This window comes from Nicotiana tabacum, chromosome 17, assembly GCF_000715075.1.
Source record: "Nicotiana tabacum cultivar K326 chromosome 17, ASM71507v2, whole genome shotgun sequence".
Lineage (NCBI taxonomy): Eukaryota > Viridiplantae > Streptophyta > Magnoliopsida > Solanales > Solanaceae > Nicotiana > Nicotiana tabacum.
In genome coordinates this window covers 136,471,660-136,493,360 of record NC_134096.1, presented here as the reverse complement: position 1 = coordinate 136,493,360, position 21,701 = coordinate 136,471,660, and the positions used below count along the sequence as shown (strand labels likewise).

At 40.0% G+C, this 21,701-nt stretch overlaps 2 protein-coding genes across 9 annotated transcripts; one reads left to right on the top strand and one right to left on the bottom strand.

Annotated features, from left to right (window-relative positions):
* Positions 1-13,959, bottom strand: LOC142171644 (uncharacterized). 3 transcript variants are annotated; one of them, XR_012701498.1, is made up of 5 exons: positions 11,236-13,959; positions 11,018-11,149; positions 7,993-8,059; positions 6,914-6,980; positions 1-67 (listed from the first exon to the last, which is right to left on the bottom strand). XR_012701498.1 is itself a non-coding variant. In XM_075235160.1 (4 exons), the coding sequence occupies exons 1-3, from the start codon at positions 11,390-11,392 to the stop codon at positions 10,872-10,874; spliced, it is 363 nt and encodes a 120-aa protein (XP_075091261.1). In that variant the 5' UTR covers positions 11,393-13,959; the 3' UTR covers positions 8,786-10,211; positions 10,284-10,871. The 3 variants fall into 3 exon arrangements, 1 of the variants encoding a protein (XP_075091261.1); XR_012701497.1 differs by lacking the exon at positions 1-67 and having other exon boundaries at positions 6,604-6,980; XM_075235160.1 differs by lacking the exons at positions 1-67; positions 6,914-6,980; positions 7,993-8,059 and adding exons at positions 8,786-10,211; positions 10,284-10,945.
* Positions 13,960-14,235: 276 nt separating this feature from the next.
* LOC107760312 (glutamate receptor 3.6) lies at positions 14,236-19,660 on the top strand. 6 transcript variants are annotated; one of them, XM_075235159.1, is made up of 7 exons: positions 14,236-14,367; positions 15,001-15,303; positions 15,425-16,773; positions 16,859-17,136; positions 17,416-17,447; positions 17,531-17,937; positions 18,991-19,660. In XM_075235159.1, exons 2-7 carry the CDS (start codon positions 15,039-15,041, stop codon positions 19,468-19,470), a joined length of 2,811 nt encoding a protein of 936 aa, XP_075091260.1. In that variant the 5' UTR covers positions 14,236-14,367; positions 15,001-15,038; the 3' UTR covers positions 19,471-19,660. The 6 variants fall into 6 exon arrangements, with proteins under 6 accessions (XP_075091260.1, XP_016433834.1, XP_016433833.1 ...); XM_016578348.2 differs by having other exon boundaries at positions 14,240-14,367; positions 15,004-15,303; XM_016578347.2 differs by having other exon boundaries at positions 14,243-14,549.
* The last annotated feature ends 2,041 nt before the right edge of the window (positions 19,661-21,701 follow it).

Sequence of the window (21,701 nt, the reverse complement as noted above, 5' to 3'; positions counted from 1 at the left end):
CTCAGACTGTGAAATTCTTATTCCGCTAAGCCCTTGCCTCATGAATTGGCCTCAAAACGCCTCGAATCTAGTCACAAATAATTCATTTCAGTCAATAAAATTTATTGGAATTAATTTCATAAGAAAATATAATTTTTTCATAAAAATCCGAATTTTAGCTCAAAAATCACCCGTGGGAACCACGTCTCGGAACCCAACAAAAGTTACAAAATCCGAAAGCCCATTCAACCACGAGTCTACCCATACAAATTTTACCAAAATCCGACCTCAACTCGACCCTCAAATCTACAAATCTTATTTCCAAATCTCTAAGTTCCAATCTCCGATTTACACCTCAAAATCATGTAATCTAGTCGGATTATTCGATAATAATTCAATATTATGGAGTAGAAATGATCACAAGGGACTTACCTCAAGTTTTCCTTGAAAATCTATTAAAAATCGTCTCTCCTTAAGCTCCAATTTGTCAAAAATGGCAAATGGGACGAAGTTCCGACTTTATAATTTTACCCAGACTGCCTCGATCCTACCTAGATCTTGGCCTTCGATCGTGGTCATCGATCCTGGGTCTCGATCCAGGGCCTCGATTCTGGGCCTCGATCCAGGGCCTCGATTCTGACCCTCGATCATGGCCCTCGATTCTGGTCCTCGACCCTGCCTTCGATCGTGGCCCTCGACCCTGGTCTCAATCGTGGCTTGACTCTGGGCTCGATATTTAGGCTCGATTCTAGGCTCGATTTCTAGCAGAAGGAAATTGCAGCAGCTGTTGTAGTTTAATTTTTGATCCGTTAACCATCCAAAACTCACATGAGGCCCTTGGGATCTCAACCAAATATACCAACAAGTCCTAAAATATCATACGAACTTAGACGAACCCTCAAATCACCTCAAACAACGCTAAAACCATGAATTACACCCCAATTTAAGCCTAATGAACTTTGAAATTTCTAATTTCTACAAACGACTCCGGAACCTATCAAATCACGTCCGATTGACCTCAAATTTTGCACACAAGCCATAAATGACATAACAGAGGTATGCCAATTTTCAGAATCGGATTCCGACCCCGATATCAAAAAGTCAACCCCCCTGTCAAACTTCCCAAAAAATCAACTTACGGCATCTCAAGCCAAATTTCACTACAGACCTCCAAATAATTTTCCGGACACGCTCCTAAGTCCAAAATTACCATACAAAGCTATTGGAATTATCAGAATTCGAATCCGATGTCGTTTACACATAGGTCCATATCCGGTCCACTTTTCTAACTTAAATTTTCAATTATGAGACTAAGTGTCTCATTTCATTCCTAATTCCTTCCGGACTCGAACCAACTAACCCGATAAGTCATAAACCAATTGCAAGGCACAAATTGAGCAGTAAATGGGGGAAGGGGGTTATAATATTCAAAACGACCGGTCGGGTCGTTACATTCTCCCCATCTTAAACAAACGTTCGTCCTCGAACGGGTTTACAATAATATATGGAGTCTCAAATAAGTGTGGATATTTGTTCTGCATCTCCTGCTCAATCTCCCAAGTAGCTTCTCCGATTGGCTGGCCTCTCCACTGCACCTTCACTGATGCTATGTTCTTTGACCTCAGCTTTAGAACCTGCCGGTCTAAAATAGCCACCGGCTCTACATCATAAGATAAATTACCATCCAACTATACTGTACTGAAATTCAGAATGTGAGACGGATCCCCGACATACTTTCGGAGCATGGATACATGGATACATTGATACATGGAACACTGGATGAACACCCAATAGACTAGGTGGAAAAGCAAGTTCATAAGCCATCTCCCCAATTTTCTTAAGTATCTCAAAAGGCCCAATATACCGGGGGCTCAACTTGCCCTTCTTCCCGAACCTCAACACACCCTTCATGGGTGAAATCTTGAGCAGAACCTTCTCCCCCACCATGTGAACAACATCACGAACCTTCCTGTCGGCATAACTCTTATGTCTAGATTGTGCCGTGCGAAGCCGTTCCTAAATCACTTTGACCTTCACTATAGCATCGTGAACCAAGTCAGTACCCAATAGCCTAACCTCACCCGGCTCAAACCAACCCATCGGAGATCGGCACTGTCTCCCATACAAAACTTCATACGGAACCATCTGAATGCTTGACTGGTAGCTATTATTATAAGCAAACTCTGCGAGTGGCAGAAATTGATCCCAAGAACCCCCAAAATCAATTACACAAGCGCGTAGCATATCCTCCAATATCTGAATAGTGCGCTCGGACTGTCCGTCCGTCTGAGGGTGAAATACTATACTAAACTGAACTTGTGTGCCCAATTTTCGCTGCACGTCCCTCCAAAACTGTGAGGTAAACTGCGTACCCCGATCTGAAATAATGGACACCGGCACACCGTGTAGGCGAACAATCTCGCGAATATAAATCCCAGCCAACCGCTCCGAAGAATAATTAGTACCGACTGGAATAAAATGCGCAGATTTGGTTAACCAATCTACTACCACCCAAATAGCATAAAACTTTCTCAAAGTCTGTGGGAGCCCAACTACGAAGTCCATGGTAATACGCTCCCACGTCCACTCCGGAATTTCAAGTCTCTGAAGCAATCCTTCTGGCCTCTGATGTTCATACTTTACCTGTTGACAATTTAGACACTGAGCTACAAACCCAACTATTTCTTTCTTCATTCGCCTCCACCAATAGTGTTGCCTCAAATCCTGATACATCTTCGCGGTGCCTGGATGAATAGAGTACCGTGAACTATGAGCTTCCTGGAGAATCAGCTCACGCAAACCATCTACATTAGGCACACATAGCCTACCCTGCATCTGTAATACACCATCATCTCCAATAGTGACTTCCTTGGCATCATCGTGTTGAACCATGTCCTTAAGGACAAGAAAATGGGGATCATTTTACTGGCGCTCCCTAATGCGATCATATAAAGAAGACCGAGAAATCACACAAGTCAAAACTCGATTCGTCTCGGAAACATCCAACCTAACAAACTGGTTGGCCAAGGCCTGAACATCCAAGGCTAAAGGCCTTTCCGCTACCGGTAAGTATGCTAAGCTGCCCAAACTCTCTACCTTACGACTCAAAGCATCGGCCACCATATTGGCCTTTCCGGGATGATAGAGAATGGTGATATCATAATCCTTAAGCAACTCTAACCACCTTCGATGTCGCAAATTAAGATCCTTCTATTTAAACAAATGTTGTAGACTCCGATGATCGGTATATACCCACACTGGACACCGTACAAGTAATGCCACCAGATTTTTAAGGCATGAACAATAGCTGCTAACTCAAGATCGTGGACTAGGTAATTCTTCTCATGTACCTTTAACTGTATGAACGCATAGGCAATCACCCTACCCTATTGCATAAGCACTGCGCCGAGACTAATACGCGATGCGTCATAATATACAGTATAAGACTCTGAACATGTAGGCAACACCAATACTGGAGTTGTAGTCAAGGCTGTCTTGAGCTTCCGAAAGCTCTCTTCACACTCATCCGACCACCTGAACGGAGCACCCTTCTGGGTCAATTTAGTCATAGGCGATGCAATAGACAAGAATCCCTCCACGAAACGCCGATAATAACCGGCCAAGCCGAGAAAACTCAGAATCTCAGTAACTGAAGATGGTCTGGGCCAACTCTGAATTGCCTCTATTTTCTTCGGATCCACCTTAATTCCTTCACTGGACACTATATGTCCCAAGAATGCCACTGAACTAAGCCAGAACTCACATTTAGAGAATTTAGCATAAAGTCTCTCCTCTCTCAGCCTCTGTAATACAATACTCAAATATTGTGCATGCTCCTCCTGGCTATGTAAGTACACCAGAATATTATCAATAAATACCACGACAAATAAATCAAGATATGACTGGAATATACTATTCATCAAATGCATAAATGTTGTTGGGGCATTGGTTAGACCAAAAGACAGCACAAGAAATTCATAGCGGCCATAACAAGTCCTGAATGTCGTCTTTAGAATATCCGAATCCTGAATTTTCAACTGGTGATACCCAGACCTCAAATCAATTTTGGAGAACACTCTCGCTCCCTGAAGCTAGTCAAATAAGTCATCAATACGCGGCAATGGATATTTATTCTTGATTGTAACTTTGTTCAACTACCTATAATCAATGCACATACGCATAGTACCATTTTTTTTTCACAAACAGAACCGGTGCACCCCAATGTGACACAGTAGGCCTAATAAACCCCTTTTCGAGGAGTTCCTGAAGTTGCTCTTTCAATTCTTTTAACTCAGCTGGTGCCATACGATACGGAGGAATAGAAATAGGTTGAGTACCCTGCGCCAAGTCAATACCGAAATCAATATCCCGGTCGGGTGGCATACCCGGCAGGTCTGTAGGAAATACATCCTGAAAGTCTCGCACGACCGGTACTGAATCAATAATAGGAGTATCTGCATCAACATCTCTCACAAAGGACAAATATGACAAGCATCCATTTCCAACCATACGTTGGGACTTCAAATAATAAATTACCCTGCTAGGAACAAGATCTAGAGAACCCCTCCATTCAACCTTTGGCCAAACCCAACATCGTCAATGTCACAATTTTTGCGTGACAATCCAGAATAGCATGACATGGAGACAACCAATCCATACCCAGGATTACATCGAAATCAACCATACCGAGTAATAAGAGATCAACTCTAGTCTCCAGTTCCCCAATAGTTACCACGCACGACCGATACACATGATCCACAGTAATAATATTACCCATCGGTGTAGATACACAAACAAGTGAAACTAAGGACTCACAGGGTATATCCAGATAATGAGCAAAATACAATGATACATATGAATAAATGGAACCAGGGTCAAATAATATAGAAGCCTCCCTGTGGCACACTGAAATAATACATGTGATCACTACATCTGAGGCAACAGCATCTGGCCTAGCAGGAAAAGCATAGAATCGAGCATGCCTGCCACCTGATCGGCCTCCCCCTCTTGGGAAACAACACCTAGTTGCCTAACCCCCAACCCGAGATGGCTGGGCGGGTGGTGGAACTGCTGGTGCTGGTGCTGTCAGTCGAGGACTCTATTGTGGAGCCCCACTCAACAACCTAGGGTACTCTCTCTTGAAATGACCAAATTCTCCGCACTCAAAACAACCCATCCTCTAATGGAACTGATGCTCCTAATAACTCGAGGAATAATCTACAGAAGCCTGAGCGGACAAGGCATGATGAGAACTCTGCGCTGGTAGTGCACTGAATAAAGACTGGCCTGAGTGAGAAATGTAAGAACCGTGGCTAGCTGATGCACCATGATGAGCTGGATGACCCGTCAGGGCGTGTCTGTAAGAACGACCCCTACCACGGTGAAACTGACCCCCTGAAGGAACACCGCTGTAATCACCCAGACCACGAGGCCTCTTAGCCTCTCTCTCTCTCTCTCTCTCTCCACGTTCCTGGCTACGAACCATCTCTATCTATCTAGCAATATCCACTACCTCATCAAAAGTAGCACCATATACTCTTTCCCTAGTCATAAGTAACTGTAGCTGATATGTGAGGCCATCAATGAACCTCCTAATCCTCTCCCTATCAGTGGGAACTAACCAGACTGCGTGATAAGCCAACTCAAAAAATCTCATCTCGTACCACGTCAAGGACATATCACCCTGGAGAAGCTGCTCAAACTGCCTGCGCAGCTCCTCTTTGCGAGACTGAGGTACAAATTTCTCCAAAAAGACCACGGAGAACTGCTGCCAAGTAAGAGGTGCTGCGCCAACAGGCCTACACCTCTCGTAAGTCTCCCACCATCTGAGTGCAGCCCCAAAAAATTGAAAAGTAGTGAATGAAACCCCACTGGTCTCCAGAATACTCGTTGTCTGAAGCATCCGTTGACACCTATCCAAAAAACCCTGAGCATCCTTTGACTCAGTACCGCTAAATGGTGGAGGTCGAAGCCTCTCAAATCTCTCAAGTCTCCTCTGCTCATCATCTGCCATAACAGGAACTACCGGGGCCTGAGCAGTTGCAACCAGTTGGACTGGTAGTGCCCTCGGTATCTGAAGTCCTTGTACTACCTATTCTGGAGTATGTGCAATATGGGTACGAGTACCTCCCCCGGCCTGAGAAGTGGCAGGTGCGGCCTGAGACGAAACCACCTGAGCAAGACCAGTGCAAGCTACCAATATCTGGGCCAAAGTCTCCTGAAGGCCTGGAATCTCAATGGGCACAGCTGGTGCCTGAGCTGATCCTGTCAGCTCAGCTATATCCGGAATATGCTCCTGAGCTGGAGCAACTGGCGGTACTACAGGTGCTGGTCCAACTGTGGTACGAGCAACACCTCGACCTCTACCTCGGCCCCGGCCTCTACCACGACCTCTCGCGGCCCTAACTGGTGGCACTAGTGGCTGACCATCCGATCCGGTAGTACGTGTCTTCACCATATATGAGAGAATAGAATAACAGAAATTTAGTTTCCAGAATCAACAAATTCGCACGACAGAATACAAGAAAGTGAAGTTTTCCTAAGGGTTCTGCAGCCTCTCGAAGATAAGTACAGACGTCTCTGTACCGATCCGCAAGACTTTACTAAACCTGCTCATGACTCGTGAGACCTATGTAACCTAGGTTCTGATACCAATTTGTCACGACCCAGAATTCCAACCTGTCGTGATGGCGCCTATCTCGATATTAGGCAAGCCGATAATCTCGATTAACTATAATTTCTCTTAAGTTTGAAAATACAATACAAAATCCCACAAATGCTGACATGAACACTCCCCAAAACCTAGTGTCACTGAGTACATGAGCATCTAATATGAATACAATCTAAAAAATACAGTCTATAATAGTCTGAGACCAAATACAGTAAACAAGGAGATAGAGAAGGAGAGACAAGGCCTGCGGAATACGGCAGCTACCTCAAAATCTCCTGAAAATCAACTCCGCGAAATGATCAACACCCGCTATGTCCGGGAACACCTGGATCTGCACACGAAGTGCAGGGTGTAGTATGAGTACAACCAACTGAGCAAGCAACAATAATAACTAAGGAACTGAAGATAATGACGAGCTACATAGTTATAGTTCACTTTCAGTAATCCAGCAAAGAATAAACATACTTCCAAATCCGGCAGTTTAAGTCAAATCAATTTTATACAGTTCGATTTCATGTAATCCGGATATAAAATCTTTCAGAGAATTTCACATCAATGACAGATAGCGACTAAGTGCAATAAAAAATGAAAAACAAGTACAACCTCTCAGGCAACAGATACTCAACTCGTCACAACAGCTCAATCACTCAGCTCTCAGCCCTCAGCACTCACACTTAATGGGTACTCGCGCTCACTGGGGGTGTACAGACTCCGGAGGGGCTCCTACAGCCCAAGCACTATAATCTGCACGGCCAACTCACGTGTTGCACGGACAACTCACGTGCCATAGTATTAATATCTGGATCCGCATGTCCAACTCACGTGTTATAGTATCAATATCTAGATCTGCACGGCCAACTCACGTGCTATAGTATCAACATCTCACAATCAGGCCCTCGGCCTCACTCAGTCATAAATCTTTCCAGTCTCTCGGGCTCTCAATAATCAATGAAATCAGCCCAAACAATAATGATATGATGCATCAATAATGAACAATAGAGACTCAGATAAAATAAACAAGTAAACTGTGACTGAATACAGAACAACAATTTAGCAGATAATTCAATATGTACATGACCTCTGTGGGTCCCGACAGTACCAACATATAGCCTAAACATGGTTTCTTACATGTCTTACAGTCAAATTTCCACAACACATAGAGAGCATATAGCTAACAATAAATTATTCAATTTTACAGTTTCATAGGTTGGACCAAGTCACAATCCCCTCGGTGCACGCCCACACGCCCATCACCTAGCATGTACGTCACCTCCAAAGTAATCACATGATACAAAAATTTGGGGTTTCATACCCTCAGGACCAGATTTAAAATTGTTACTTACCTCAGACCGTAAAATTCTTATTCCGCTAAGCCCTTGCCTCGTGAATTGGCCTCAAAACGCCTCGAATCTAGTTACAAATAAATCGTTTCGGTCAATAAAAAATTTTGGAATTAATTTCATAAGAAAATATAATTTTTTCATAAAAATTCGAATTTTAGCTTAAAAATTGCTCATGGGGCCCACATCTTAGAACCCGATAAAAGTTACAAAATACGAAAGCTCATTCAACCACGAGTCTACCCATACCAATTTTACCAAAATCTGACCTCAACTCGACCCTCAAATCTACAAATCCTATTTTGAAATTTCTAAGTTCCAATCTCCGATTTACACCTCAAAATCATGTAATCTAGTAGGATTATTCGATGATAATTCAATATTATGGAGTAGAAATGACCATAAGGGACTTACCTTAAGTTTTTCTTGAAAATCTATTAAAACCGCATCTCCTCAAGCTCCAATTTGTCAAAAATGGCGAATGGGACAAAGTCTCAGCTTTATAATTCTGCCGAGACTGCCTCGGTCCTGCCTCGATCTTGGCCTTCGATCCTGGGCCTCGATCCAGGGCCTCGATTCTGACCCTCGATCCTGGGTCTCAATCCTAGGCCTCGATCCATGGCCTCGATCCTGGCCCTCGATCCTAGGCCTCGATCCATGGCCTCGATTCTGGGCTCGTTTTCTGGCAGAAGGAATTTCCAGCAGAAGGAATTTCCAGCAGAAGGAAATTACAGCAGCTGTTATAGTTCAATTTTTAATCCGTTAACAATCCGAAACTCACCCGAGGCCCCCGGGATCTCAACTAGATATACCAACAAGTCCTAAAACATCATACGAACTTAGTCGAACCCTCAAATCACCTCAAACAACGCTAAAACCATAGATTACACCCCAATTCAAGCCTAATGAACTTTGAAATTTCTGCTTTCTACAAACGACTCCGAAACCTATCAAATCACGTCCGATTGACCTCAAATTTTGCACACAAGTCATAAATGACATAATAGAGGTATTCCAATTTTCAGAATCAGATTCCGACCCCAGTATCAAAAAGTTAACCCCCCGATCAAACTTCCCAAAAATTCTACTTTCGACATTTCAAGCCAAATTTCACTACGGACCTCCAAATAATTTTCCGGATACGCTCATAAGGTCCAAAATTACATAAGGAGCTATTGGAATTATCAGAATTCGAATCCGATATCGTTTATACATAGGTCCATATACGGTCCACTTTTCTACCTTAAATTTTCAATTATGAGACTAAGTGTCTCATTTCATTTTGAATTCCTTCCGGACCCGAACCAACTAACCCGATAAGTCATAAATCAATTGCAAGGCATAAATTGAGCAGTAAATGGGGGAACGAGGTTATAATATTCAAAATAACCGGTCAGGTCATTACAGAAATATTTCAAACTTTTTAACTTTCACTGTGGGACAGAATCTGAACCGGTAGGATGAAGAGTGGCATCATCACCAGAAAGAAGAGCAACTTAATCAGGAGAAGGTTGAATAACAGCCTCACCGGGAGCGATTTCATCACCCTCGGGAATGCCAACCTCAGGTGAAGAAAAGCTTTGACTCTGCTGGGTCTTTTCAATCGTCTCTCTAGTCTTTGCAATCTCAGCATCTAAGACAAAGCCTTCCCGGCTTACTTCCATTAACGTTTCGAGATGAGTGTTCAAAAAATCCCAGCTAACATCAACATCGGCTTTATCTTTAAGGGCCTCATAATCTTTTTCCCACTGTTCAACCTCAGCTCTTAACTCATCCTTCCCATTCAAGGCAGCATCGTAAGAAGCCTGTAGGGGGCAAGAGATCTCTCTAAAAATTGAACATTGTCTGAGGATACACGAAGATCTTCTTGAGTTTGCGTGAGAATTTGAACAAGCTCCCAAGAGTAAGCTTCTTTTTGGTTTAGCAAATCCTTTAAGCTCCTAATTTCTTCAAAAGACTTAGAAAGCTGCTCAGCAAATGAAGACTCGAGAAGATTCTTGTCTTTGCCCGCCTGATTGGATGAGGCTTTCTCAACCGCTAATTTCGCTGCCATAACCTTTTACTTGTTGCTCTAAGGTGCATTTTTCTTCCTCTAAAACCTCCATCTTAAGTTGAAGCCCCTCGAACTGTTCTTTCCAGTTGTCCGCCTCAGTGTGATAATCATTCATCAACTGCTTTATGTGGACGATCCTTTTCATCATCTCCATTCCGATGAGATTGATCTACGCAATGAAAAGAGGAATATGATACCAGTAAAAAAGAAATCACGTAAAATAAAAGGACAAGGTTTATACCTTTAAAGATGAATGCACAATATCATTCATCCACGTTAGAAAGTTGTGACTTTCCAGTTTTGACTTCTCAACTGGGCCAATCAGTGGTCTCAGCCATACATCAGTTTGGCCAGATTTCTTCAAAAGATCACCATCTTCAGGAATCTCGATGGTAACTTGTTTCATTGCCCTACTGTTACTGGAGGAACCAACTTCAACATGGAATTTGTAACAGTAGGGGCAACCGAGGAAGTCAAAATAGCCACAGACGGAATAGTGGAAGCAGCAGCAGGAACGGGTAACTGAGGTTCAATCGGAGCAAAGGCGTTTCCTCAAATATAAAGCCAAAGCTTTCTTCATCAAACCCACGAGAAAAGAGTTGTTCAGTAGAGTCACGGGGTGCAACATGCATCTCTTCATCAGAACTCACTAAGGTAGCATTTTCAGGCTCGGACATGGGAACACAACTAGGAGGGGGAGTAGCTTCGTCATCTGAAATGACCCGTCTCATAGCCCGTGGCTTACGAAGCAATGAGCCTTCGTCCCGTTCTTCTTCATCCTCAGAGTTATGTGGTCTATCAGCTTTTCTTTTTGACGAAGAACTCAAGATTATCTATGAGCCTTTGATAGAGAGAGCCTCGAAGTAGTGATTGAAGCAGCACCCACACCTCTAATGGAAAACCCTAACAAAGAAAGGGGTTAATAAGTTCCAAAATAAATGTGGAAGTAAGAAAGAAAGTGAAAGAGAAAGTTACCGTGAGTCTTAACTTTCCATCCAAATCTGTTTGAAAGGTATTTCCAGGACCTTTCTTCCATAGGAGCAACGGTTAATAATTTCTCTACCCAACCACGGAGATCAGGAATCTCCTCAACAGTTCCCATGGTTGCTGAAAAAGAAAAGTAAAATAGTTACGAGATTACAAGTTCTTCACAAAAAAAAAAAGAGAAATAAAAGATTGAAAGAAAGACTTACGTGCAAAGTTCCACTTCTCAGGGAAGGGCATGTTCTCTTCACCTACTAACCCCACTTGTAGGAGCAACAACAAATCGGGCATACCAGCCACGATCTTTGTCGTCTTCAGGGCTAGCCAAAACCCTCTTACTCCTCGCCACGAGAGTAAAAATCCCATGACAAAATAATTTGTGAGAGTAAAGATGAATCAGATGGTAAAGGGTGAAGGGTAAAGAAGCCAAATTTGACAAGTATCTAAGGTATGCCACAACCCTCCATACAATAGGACCAATCTGTCCTAAACACACATCGAAGAAACGACAAAACTCAATGATAATTGGATCAATAGGTGGCCTAAAACCTAATGTGAAGGGATACGTATACACAAAAGAAAAAACAGCTTTAAAGGAAGTGATCCTTTGATTTTCATGGGGGACCAGAATCGGGACGTCAAATTTCCAATAGCAATCTCTCCGTACAATAGAAACTGAACCCTCAGTAATCTGGGAAGGATAAACATCAGCATGATCGTGAGAAGTCATGGAAGTGACCTTATTTTTAATTAATTCTCTATCAGTGACAAAGGAAAGTTCAGTGGGAATAATCTCGTCGACGGTAGGTTCACAAAGCGGTTCACTAGAATCCCTACTTCTAGCGGAAGATCTATGTGAAGAAGAAGCCCTAGTTCTAGAAGATGATGGAGGAGTAGTACTGGGTTGAAAAGGATAACTACGTACAGACACTGAACCTAAACTACGTAACCTACCACCTCTCCTACTCTTGATAGGAGCGGACGAAGGGGGGAAGTTCATCTACTATGACGACTTTTTGAGGATCGGAATTTGAAGAAGACATAGTTGTATGGGGAAGTAGTACGTAATGAAGAACAAGAGTAAGTTTTGAATAAAGAACACTGAAGAAAATTTTTCGTAAAAGCAAAGGGAAAGGATGTATTTATATGCAGAAACAACCGTCATGTAAAGAGGGTAATGATAGAAACGTCATTATGAAAATAGTCACTTCGTGACTGATGCAGCCGCAAAAAAGTCTTAAAACCCGCTGAAGAGTTGCAGAACCAATCGATGACTGCCACATGTCACATGCATTAAATGGAAGTGATATACGACGCATTGGTTCAGAGGAAGATGCAATGGTACGTGAGAAACGGCGGCAAAAAATTCCCGCCATAAATGTGATCTACTTCCCAAATATTCAATTGCTAAATAATTGGTAGCAGGGGGGGGACTATCTATATTGGTAAAAATAAATGTTACACGTGGAGTTAATTATGTGGTTGACATGGCAAGGCACGTGAATCACTAGAAAAGCGACAACTGGAGAGGAGCACTAAAAGAGACAGGAGTCGCAGCAGATACGAACAAATCACCCACGAGGTAAAAAAAAAATGGTTGCTCGAGTCTCTTTAAGTTACATGAAGACGCACCAGTGGAATGAACCAAGACAGTAAAAAGGGCAAATTCATGGATCTTCAATTAATGAGCGTGTATGATTACAAACGTTACAAAATCTTAACGAACAGTTACGATTACCAATTATAACGTTTCATTAATGTCATTAATGCTCATAATGGCTCGGTCTTAAAAGGGAAAAGACGTTGTACTTGAAAACCTCTATATAAGGGAAAGAAATGTCATTTTTACAGGGACGTTCTGATTATTACTGGAATATTATTACTTTCTTGTGCTTTCTATTGATTACTTTGTCATTTCTTATTCTAATTTCCTTACTTATTTCTGAGAGAATATTGAATTTCTTGATTATTAGTAACCCGAGTAATTCTAAAAATAGGCTTTGACTGAGAATCTAATTCTTTGATTAAACAGTAGCCGATGAACAAAGCACTTCACGTTCAGACAAAATTCCAGAAAAAACCGTACCTGAAGAGTGTGATATAGACCGGATATCCTAATGTTATAGATAATGAAATTTCTAAAGTAAGAGCAACACTAAAAGTAAGACGCGGGGTTATCTTTTAACCATTTATTTTCTATTTAGATGAATCACATGCAAGCAATTTTATTGGTTAAAATCACCCCTCACTAGCAGTCATTTACTAGTGTTATGTTATTGGCAAAGCACGATACATTAACTATTGTTGGTTTGGAGGGTGGTCATTCGTATGGATGATATGGGATCGAATCCACATCAATATCTTCTGGGTTTAATATGTCGCACATGGCTTGCTTAGTACGATGCCTTCTGGGTTGAACCTGTCACATAGAGCTTGTCTAGTGCGATTTACATCACATGTGTGATTTACAGGCTATTACACAGGGGAAGTTTACCCAATGCACACAAAGTGCTCATGTTGTGGCAGAAGTTGTAGCGGCTGCGAGTTCCCTCGTACCCAAAAAAATAATAATGAAAAAAGAAGTTCGGTCTTATATGGAGTATAATATTTCAATAACACAACATGCTCACCTGACAGCATAATCTAAATCCGACCACTAGCGAACGTATGGGACCTCACATGTGTTTTACTTATTGGCACTAGCCACATAATTCCAAGGAAAAAGTCACTTTTCTTTACCGCCCCCTTTTTATTAATATAATAATAACTATAACTATCCTAGTTATTGTTAGCCGTTGATTTGTTCAGAAGAACAATTTAGTGGGCAGATTGTGGCATTTAAGAATAGTAGGTCATTAAAGATGGCTAAATATTTACTCTGCGTAAACTAATTTAACTTATTATAGTCATTTAACGAAGTAAAAATATGTGCAGTATTAGTTAACCATGATTAGGAGATAGAACTCTATATGCTAACAAAACAAAAATGTCATGCAACTTATCATAGTTAAGTGATTTAAAGAAACAACGATAGGACTTAATGTGCAAACAAATATCATATTTTTATTGATTTGGTATAAATATACTAAGTTTTAATTGCCTTTATGAGACATGCATATTTTTCATGCTTGTGTAGTCTTCATCACCCGGTCCCACGGATTCCGTACTTTTTTCCCCCTGTAGTTACACCATCCAATTTTCTTGGCAATGATACATGGTTTTACTGTCCAATTATCTTTTACTTCCAACGGAAACAGCAAATTGGGATTTTGTAAGCCATACATGAACTAGGTGCTATAGTAGGTAGAGAAAAGAGAGAAAAAACACATACTAGAGAAAGTGTAACACTTTTTCTCTTTAGCTGATACTCCAGATTTGCATAGTTGCATTTATTTGCTTTACCTTTATGCTTTAGTGGGGAAGCGCAGAATCCCACAGCCTTTTGTTCCCTTCTTCTGTTTCTCCTTCTTTCTTTCCTTTTCCCCTTGTCATGGCGTTTGTCTTGCTGATTATTTGATTTTCTGTAAGTAAATTTTCTTGTCCCACCGCCCATATTTTCTCAAGATTTTGCTCTGCTTTTCTTCTTACTTATATTTGACTTTTTAGAGTTAATAGTATTTTGTTTGTCTGCTCCATTATCTTCTTTTTATGGAATATGTCTCATTTTACACTCAGCTGTTCCTAGGTGGGAAAATACTGTTCATGTCCTTCTATTGTCTAAAACTTAAGCTACCTACTTCCTCTTTTTCCTTTTTAATATGCTTCTACAGTATTAACTATTACTGTTTTTCTTGGTTTATTTGGAGTTTGCTTGGACTCCATATCAGTTTCTGTAAATTAGCATGCTTTAAGCTTCTTTAATCAGTAACTTGAGGGTGTGTTTGGAATTCTTAATGTTATTGCTTACTATGTGTACTTTCTGTTAATGAAAGAGTTGTGGTTAATTTACTGAATTGTTCCTATATGTGCCTTAGCAGGGTCAAGGTTGCACCTTTTCATTCCCAAGTTCTCAATGAGGCTATTTTGGACATTGACATTGATATTTCTCTACAATGGGCATTCTTCAGAGGGGGTTAATTCAACTCTTTCTGCAAGGCCTAAAATTGTGAACGTTGGTTGTATGCTAAGTTTCAATACAGTCGTCGGAAAAATTACAAAAGTTGCTGTGGAAGCTGCCGTGGAAGATATTAATTCCAATCCATCTGTTCTAGGAGGAACTAAGTTGAATGTGGCAACATTGGATAGTAATTCCAGTGGATTTCTTGGAATAGTTGAGGGTAAGCCCTTTTGCAACATCTATTGTATTCTGTTGGTTTTTGTGTACTGGATTTTCATAGTTTCCGTAATTTTCTTATACTCTTTGAGTTTTATGTGATCCGTTCCATTTTTATATAACAGCTATCCGCTTCATGGAAACGGATATTATGGCCATTATTGGCCCCCAATCTTCTGTTATAGCCCATGTGGTATCAAACATCGCGAATGAGCTTCAGGTTCCTCTATTATCTTTTGCAGCCACAGACCCCACTCTTTCTTCACTTCAGTACCCGTTTTTTGTTAGAACTTCCCCAAGCGATATGTTTCAGATGGCTGCAATAGCTGAAATAATTGATCATTACGAATGGAGAGAAGTGATAGCTATATATATTGATGATGATTTTGGAAGAAATGGTATCGCTGCATTGGCAGATCAGCTGGCCAAGAGACGATGTTCGATCTCTTACAAAGCAGCTATGAAACCTGAAGCGACAGTGGATGATGCTAGGGATGTCTTGGTTCAGGTTGCTTTGAGAGAGTCTCGAATAATGGTTGTTCACACTTATCCTTCAAAGGGTCTGGACATATTTTCTATGGCACGGTATTTAGGGATGATAGATAATGGATATGTTTGGATTGCTACGCATTGGCTCTCGACTATCCTTGACACTGCAGGTCCCCTTCCTCCCGATAAAAAAGAGAATCTTGACGGGGCAATCACCTTGCGTATACACACTCCAGATTCAGAATTGAAAAAGAAGTTTGTCTCGAGGTGGAGCAATTTGACAGGGAAGGCAGGAATTACTGGGGGAATGTCAACTTACGCGCTGTATGCCTATGATACTGTGTGGCTACTTGCTCGTGCCATAAACGAATTCTTTAACCAAGGGGGAAACATATCATTTTCTAAGGATCCAAGACTAATTGAACAAAACAGTGGAAGTTTGAATCTTGATTCTATGAGCATCTTTGATGGAGGGAAGCTATTGCTTGACAACATATATAAGGTCAATATGACAGGTGTAACAGGACCATATGGTTTCACTTCTGATAGAAATCTATTCCGCCCTGCTTTTGAAGTCATTAATGTGGTTGGTACAGGTTTTAGGAAAGTTGGTTATTGGTGTAATTACTCTGGTTTATCAATTGTGCCTCCTGAAACACTCTACTCTAAGCCGCCAAATCGTTCCTCTTCAAATCAACAACTACATAGTATAATATGGCCCGGACAAACAACAGAGAAACCTCGTGGATGGGTTTTTCCAAACAATGGGAGACAACTGAAAATTGCAGTCCCTAACCGAGCTAGCTTTCGTGAATTTGTTGGCAGGGTACCAGGCACTACTGACTCGTTCAGAGGATACTGTATTGAAGTCTTCACTACAGCCATAAATTTATTGCCTTATGCTGTCCCTTACAAGCTTCTTGCCTTTGGGGATGGCCATAACAATCCAGAAGATACAGAGCTAGTGCGCTTAATCACAGCAGGAGTGAGTATAAGACTACCAATGTTCTACTCTAGTGTCAATTTAGCCATGTGTTTTCTAACTGTGTATACTTGGTCTTTCATTTCAGGTTTATGACGCTGCCATAGGCGACATAGCAATTACAACTAATCGGACAAAAATGGTTGATTTCACTCAACCGTACATTGAATCTGGGTTAGTTGTAGTGGCACCAGTTAAGCAGCAGAATTCTAATGCTTGGGCTTTTCTCAGGCCATTTACTCGTAGGATGTGGTTTATCACTGGTGTTTTTTTCTTAGTTGTTGGCACTGTAATTTGGATTTTGGAACACAGATTGAATGATGATTTTCGTGGACCTCCGAGTAAGCAGGTTGTCACTGTTCTATGGTGAGTTGACAACTGCTTGTGCACGTACATATTATATCAGGATCTTGATTGTGAGAAAAAATATGCAGTTTAGCTTTTATTCTGTTCCAATAGCAGTTAAGTAATAAATTAGCATACATCAACTTGACGAACAAGTCTGTCATATATTCTCTACTCTCTCTGAACTTTCTTCTATTATCTAGTCTTCTACTTGGCAGTTACATTCTTTATGTTAAATTTTGCTATCTATCTTTCTACAATAATGTTTTGACCTTTTCCTATGTAAAACTCTTTTTGCAGGTTCAGCTTTTCAACTCTCTTTAATGCCCACAGTAAGTAACTCATGCTAGTTGAATTATTTCTAAACTTGCATTTGAATGAGCTTCCTTTGACAAAGATAAATTTTTGCATGCAGGAGAAAACACCGTTAGCACCCTTGGCCGCATTGTCCTCCTTATATGGCTATTTGTCGTTTTGATAATCAACTCGAGCTACACTGCCAGCCTCACCTCAATTCTTACAGTGCAGAGGCTTTCTTCACCAATTACAGGAATTGAAAGTTTAGTAAATACAAAGGACCCCATCGGTTATCAATTAGGTTCATTTGCCCGTAACTATCTGATTGAAGAACTTGGCATTCATGAATCTAGACTTGTTCCTCTTAACATGCCCGAAGATTATGCTAAAGCTTTAAAAGATGGTCCTAGTCATGGTGGTGTTGCAGCTATAGTAGATGAGCGCGCCTATATGGAGCTTTTCCTCTCAACACGTTGCCAGTTCAGTATTCTAGGTCAAGAGTTCACGAAAAATGGATGGGGGTTTGTAAGTAGCCTTCTGTCAACTTCATCTTTTTCTTATACAAGTGAACCTGCTTTTTGTGAATTTATCTCACACCATGACCAATCGACCATACTAACAGCTTATCAAAAATTATTAGCAACATAAAGAGATGATGAAATTATGAATCCTGTGAATTTAACCTAACCAACTAACGAATGTGATAATGCATGAGAAGTCGAAAGTCTCTACATCTAAAGCTTGCAAATAGGCCAACAAAATATACTTTTCACTTATGCATGATTTTTTGCCATTGTCCCTTAGTTATAAGTCTAGTGGTGGCAAAATGGTTAAAAGAAAACAGTTATCCACCCATATTATCTATTAAAAAATGGTTGGATAATAAACTTTTAAAAAACAAGTCAAATATGGATAAGAACTATATTATCCGCTTAGAAAATGGATAACCAATGGGTTTAACTTTTACATTCGTAAAATCTCAAATTGGGGGTTCCTCAAGTTTGTGAGACTAGGAATTCTCCCAAAAATGATCATAATCAAGAAGTCATGGATGATATGGATATCTTTATTATCCTTCGGTTAACCCGTATTTTATCCGTATTAAATATGGGTCCGGTCGGATAATTTATCTGTTTTGCGTTACCCGTTTTCGCCCCACCCGTTTACCACCCCAAGACTTATAACGAACGGTTCTGCTTGAAACATGCTTCTGAAGGTGAATCATACCACTGTTAGCTCGATATCCGGAAAGAGAGGAGATTAGTATCTCACTCTTGACATTACATGGTGGTTGCTTCACACAAAAGTTGTCCTTGTCTAGGCTTGTATTTTTTTATATATATTTTTTTTTGGTACCTTCAAAGCATAGGGAGTCGATGAGAACGTAAAGGAAAAGAATGGAGAGTAAAAGATGTTAAGTTTGTGTATTTGGCTGGACTGTGTTGTTTATAACTACCTTTCCTTTCCATCCTATTCCATCAAACTAATCAATGTAGAACCATTTTGTTTTGAAGGGTTAATGCATTGATCTGTCTACATTTGAAAATAATGTCCTCCATTTTCTTTGTTTTCTCCTAGGCTTTCCCTAGGGACTCTCCTCTAGCAGTTGACATGTCCACTGCAATTCTGAAACTATCAGAGAATGGCGAACTTCAAAGGATCCATGATAAATGGCTTTCTGGAATTGCTTGTACTTCACAGAATACAAAGCTTGAAGTGGACAGGCTTCAGCTGAAAAGCTTCTCAGGTTTATTCTTCCTATGTGGTTTAGCATGTTTTCTAGCACTGCTCATATATTTTGTGATGATAACATGCCAATATTGCCACTATTATCCTGAGTCTGAGTCCTCTGGGGGAAGCTCGCGATCAGGACGACTCCAGACATTCCTTTCTTTTGCTGACGAAAAGGAAGAGTCAGTGAGGTCTAGGTCCAAACGAAGGCAACTGGACGCGACTTCAGTTAGAAGTGTTGATCAAGATGCATCAGTAAATGGTTCAAGGATTGACCGTTCTGAGATATACTCAAACAGGGTTGTAAGTTTTGGAGAATCTGTGTAGTTCCCAACAATGTGTACTAGTCTTCCTCAAATGTAATTATATAGGTCGAATGAACTGCTATTATATTTTACAAAGTGTCCGTTGTCATTAGAAAAATAGCCATGCAACCTCAGAATCCTGCTGATCCTCATGTGTATATATACATCTGTCATTTCCTAAAAAGCTTTTAGCTCAATATTGATTATGACAAGTGCAATGTTAAGCTCATTGATTTGGCCACCAGATTCATGCAAGGGAAAGCAATTTTCGAGCACTAGTTCTGCCACCCTACCTATAGTGTTTTCTAGTTTGACATGTACTGCTACTACTCGCCCATGGGGGGAAGTTTTTTTTTTTTTTGGGGGGGGTTGTTAAAGACAAGGGCACTTTTTTGCTCTTGTCGTGAATTCTCCATAAAAATAGAGGCACCTATCAACAAGATACTTCAGAAGCTTCAAGATTGAGGTCTCATTAGCCGAAGAAGCCCCTGGCAATCCACGTGGCCGCACTGTCCAGCTCTCAGGTTATAGACCCCAAAAGAGGGGGGGAAGGTGATCTTATTTTTTTTATTTTTACTAGTTTTTAGGCACGCGTGTTGCGCGTGTAACCTATATTGATGAGTATAAAATTAAAAGAATATTTGAGTTAGAAAATAAAATTAAAAATAAAAGTTTAAATTATTAAAAATTTATAAATATGATCCTATCTAGCTTACTCAAACGATAATTGAATAGGAAATTTATAAAATTAAAGACGCAAAATAAATTTTGCATTCGACTTCCAACCGAGTCCGAGAGTGAGGAAGTATTAGATTTCTCAAGTTCACACCGTCACTCTGAGCACTGAAGAGGACCAAAATTGCCCAATTCGCGTTCCTAATGCTTCCTTTTAGGGAGGAGCAAAGTGATTTTGATAAACCAAAATAAAAAGATAAAATATCATAAAACTTTTATCGGTAATATAATCATTCATAAAGACATGTATTTTCTAGGAGTTCAAGTTATCTTACTTCGAAATGATCCTCTCAATTTATTAAGAAACTTTCAGTATTATATCTTGAAAAATTTAATAGAACAATCATTGTAATTCGTAAATATATAACTCGTGATGCACTGCAGGAATTGGATTTGCTTCTCAAAACATGAAACTCATTTTTACCTTTTGTAGAATAGTATGGATTGCTCACAAATAGTTAAATCTCTTGCAATTCACTGGAGAAATATGTTTTTGAGTGTTTGACGTTTCTGCTTGGCGTTGGAGCTAAATGCTTTGGCTCGTCTTTTGCTCAATGCTTCTGTAGAAGTAGGGAAACAAAATTAGGAAAAATAATATCACATAATTTCAAATTAAAATTTGAAAATAGAAATAAGAGGAAGAGAAGAAAAGAGTGAGAAAATTCTATCAAAACTTGAACCGAAAATCATCTTGAATGAATAAAATTTAGAAAGAAAATGAGAGACGTAGTGCAAAGAAGTAAGTTGGTGAACGAAATTAGGCAAACAAAATATTCAAAGCAACTCCTCAAATTCTCTAAATATTTAATAGCAATGAAGAGAACATTAGTTAATGTAATTATGTTTGCTAATATGCTTTTTCTGTAAACCGGTTATGGAATTGTAAAAGCTAGCTCTTAAATGGTAATACATGCATATAAAGTTAGAAGAAATTAATTTTTGACAAATGAAAGCTAACCAATAAACCAGCAAATGATATAAATGATCCTTATTAGCTCATTATTTAGCAGCAAAAACAAATAGAAAATATAAGGGAATTAACGTTTAAACTTTATGGTTTACAAAATAAACAACAAATTAATGTGTTGTTATAATTCATCATTTAATAAGATGCCCAATTAACCACATTCATGTAACTGTACTATTATTTAACATTTAATAGGAAGATTCTTTTTAATGGTGAAGGTCAAAGGGCTGTCTTTATTTCAATTTAAATATTTTTTTTTAATTAATTTCTTAGAATGTATCTTTACATTTTTGTACAAATTTATATCTGAAATAATATTATGTTGAAGGGTATTACAGTCATTCAACTTTATAAAGTTATTTCGATCTTTTAAGTTTTAGTTTGAGTCTTTATACTTATAATATAGTATGATGACATAAGTATTTCCAAATAGCGTAGCGGAGAAGAAAAGAAAGCATCTACATCTATCACATCAATAAAACAATCAATTCTGTGCAATCGCTGAACAACGAAAAATAACTTTGAGCATTAAGAAAGGAAGAAGAGATATG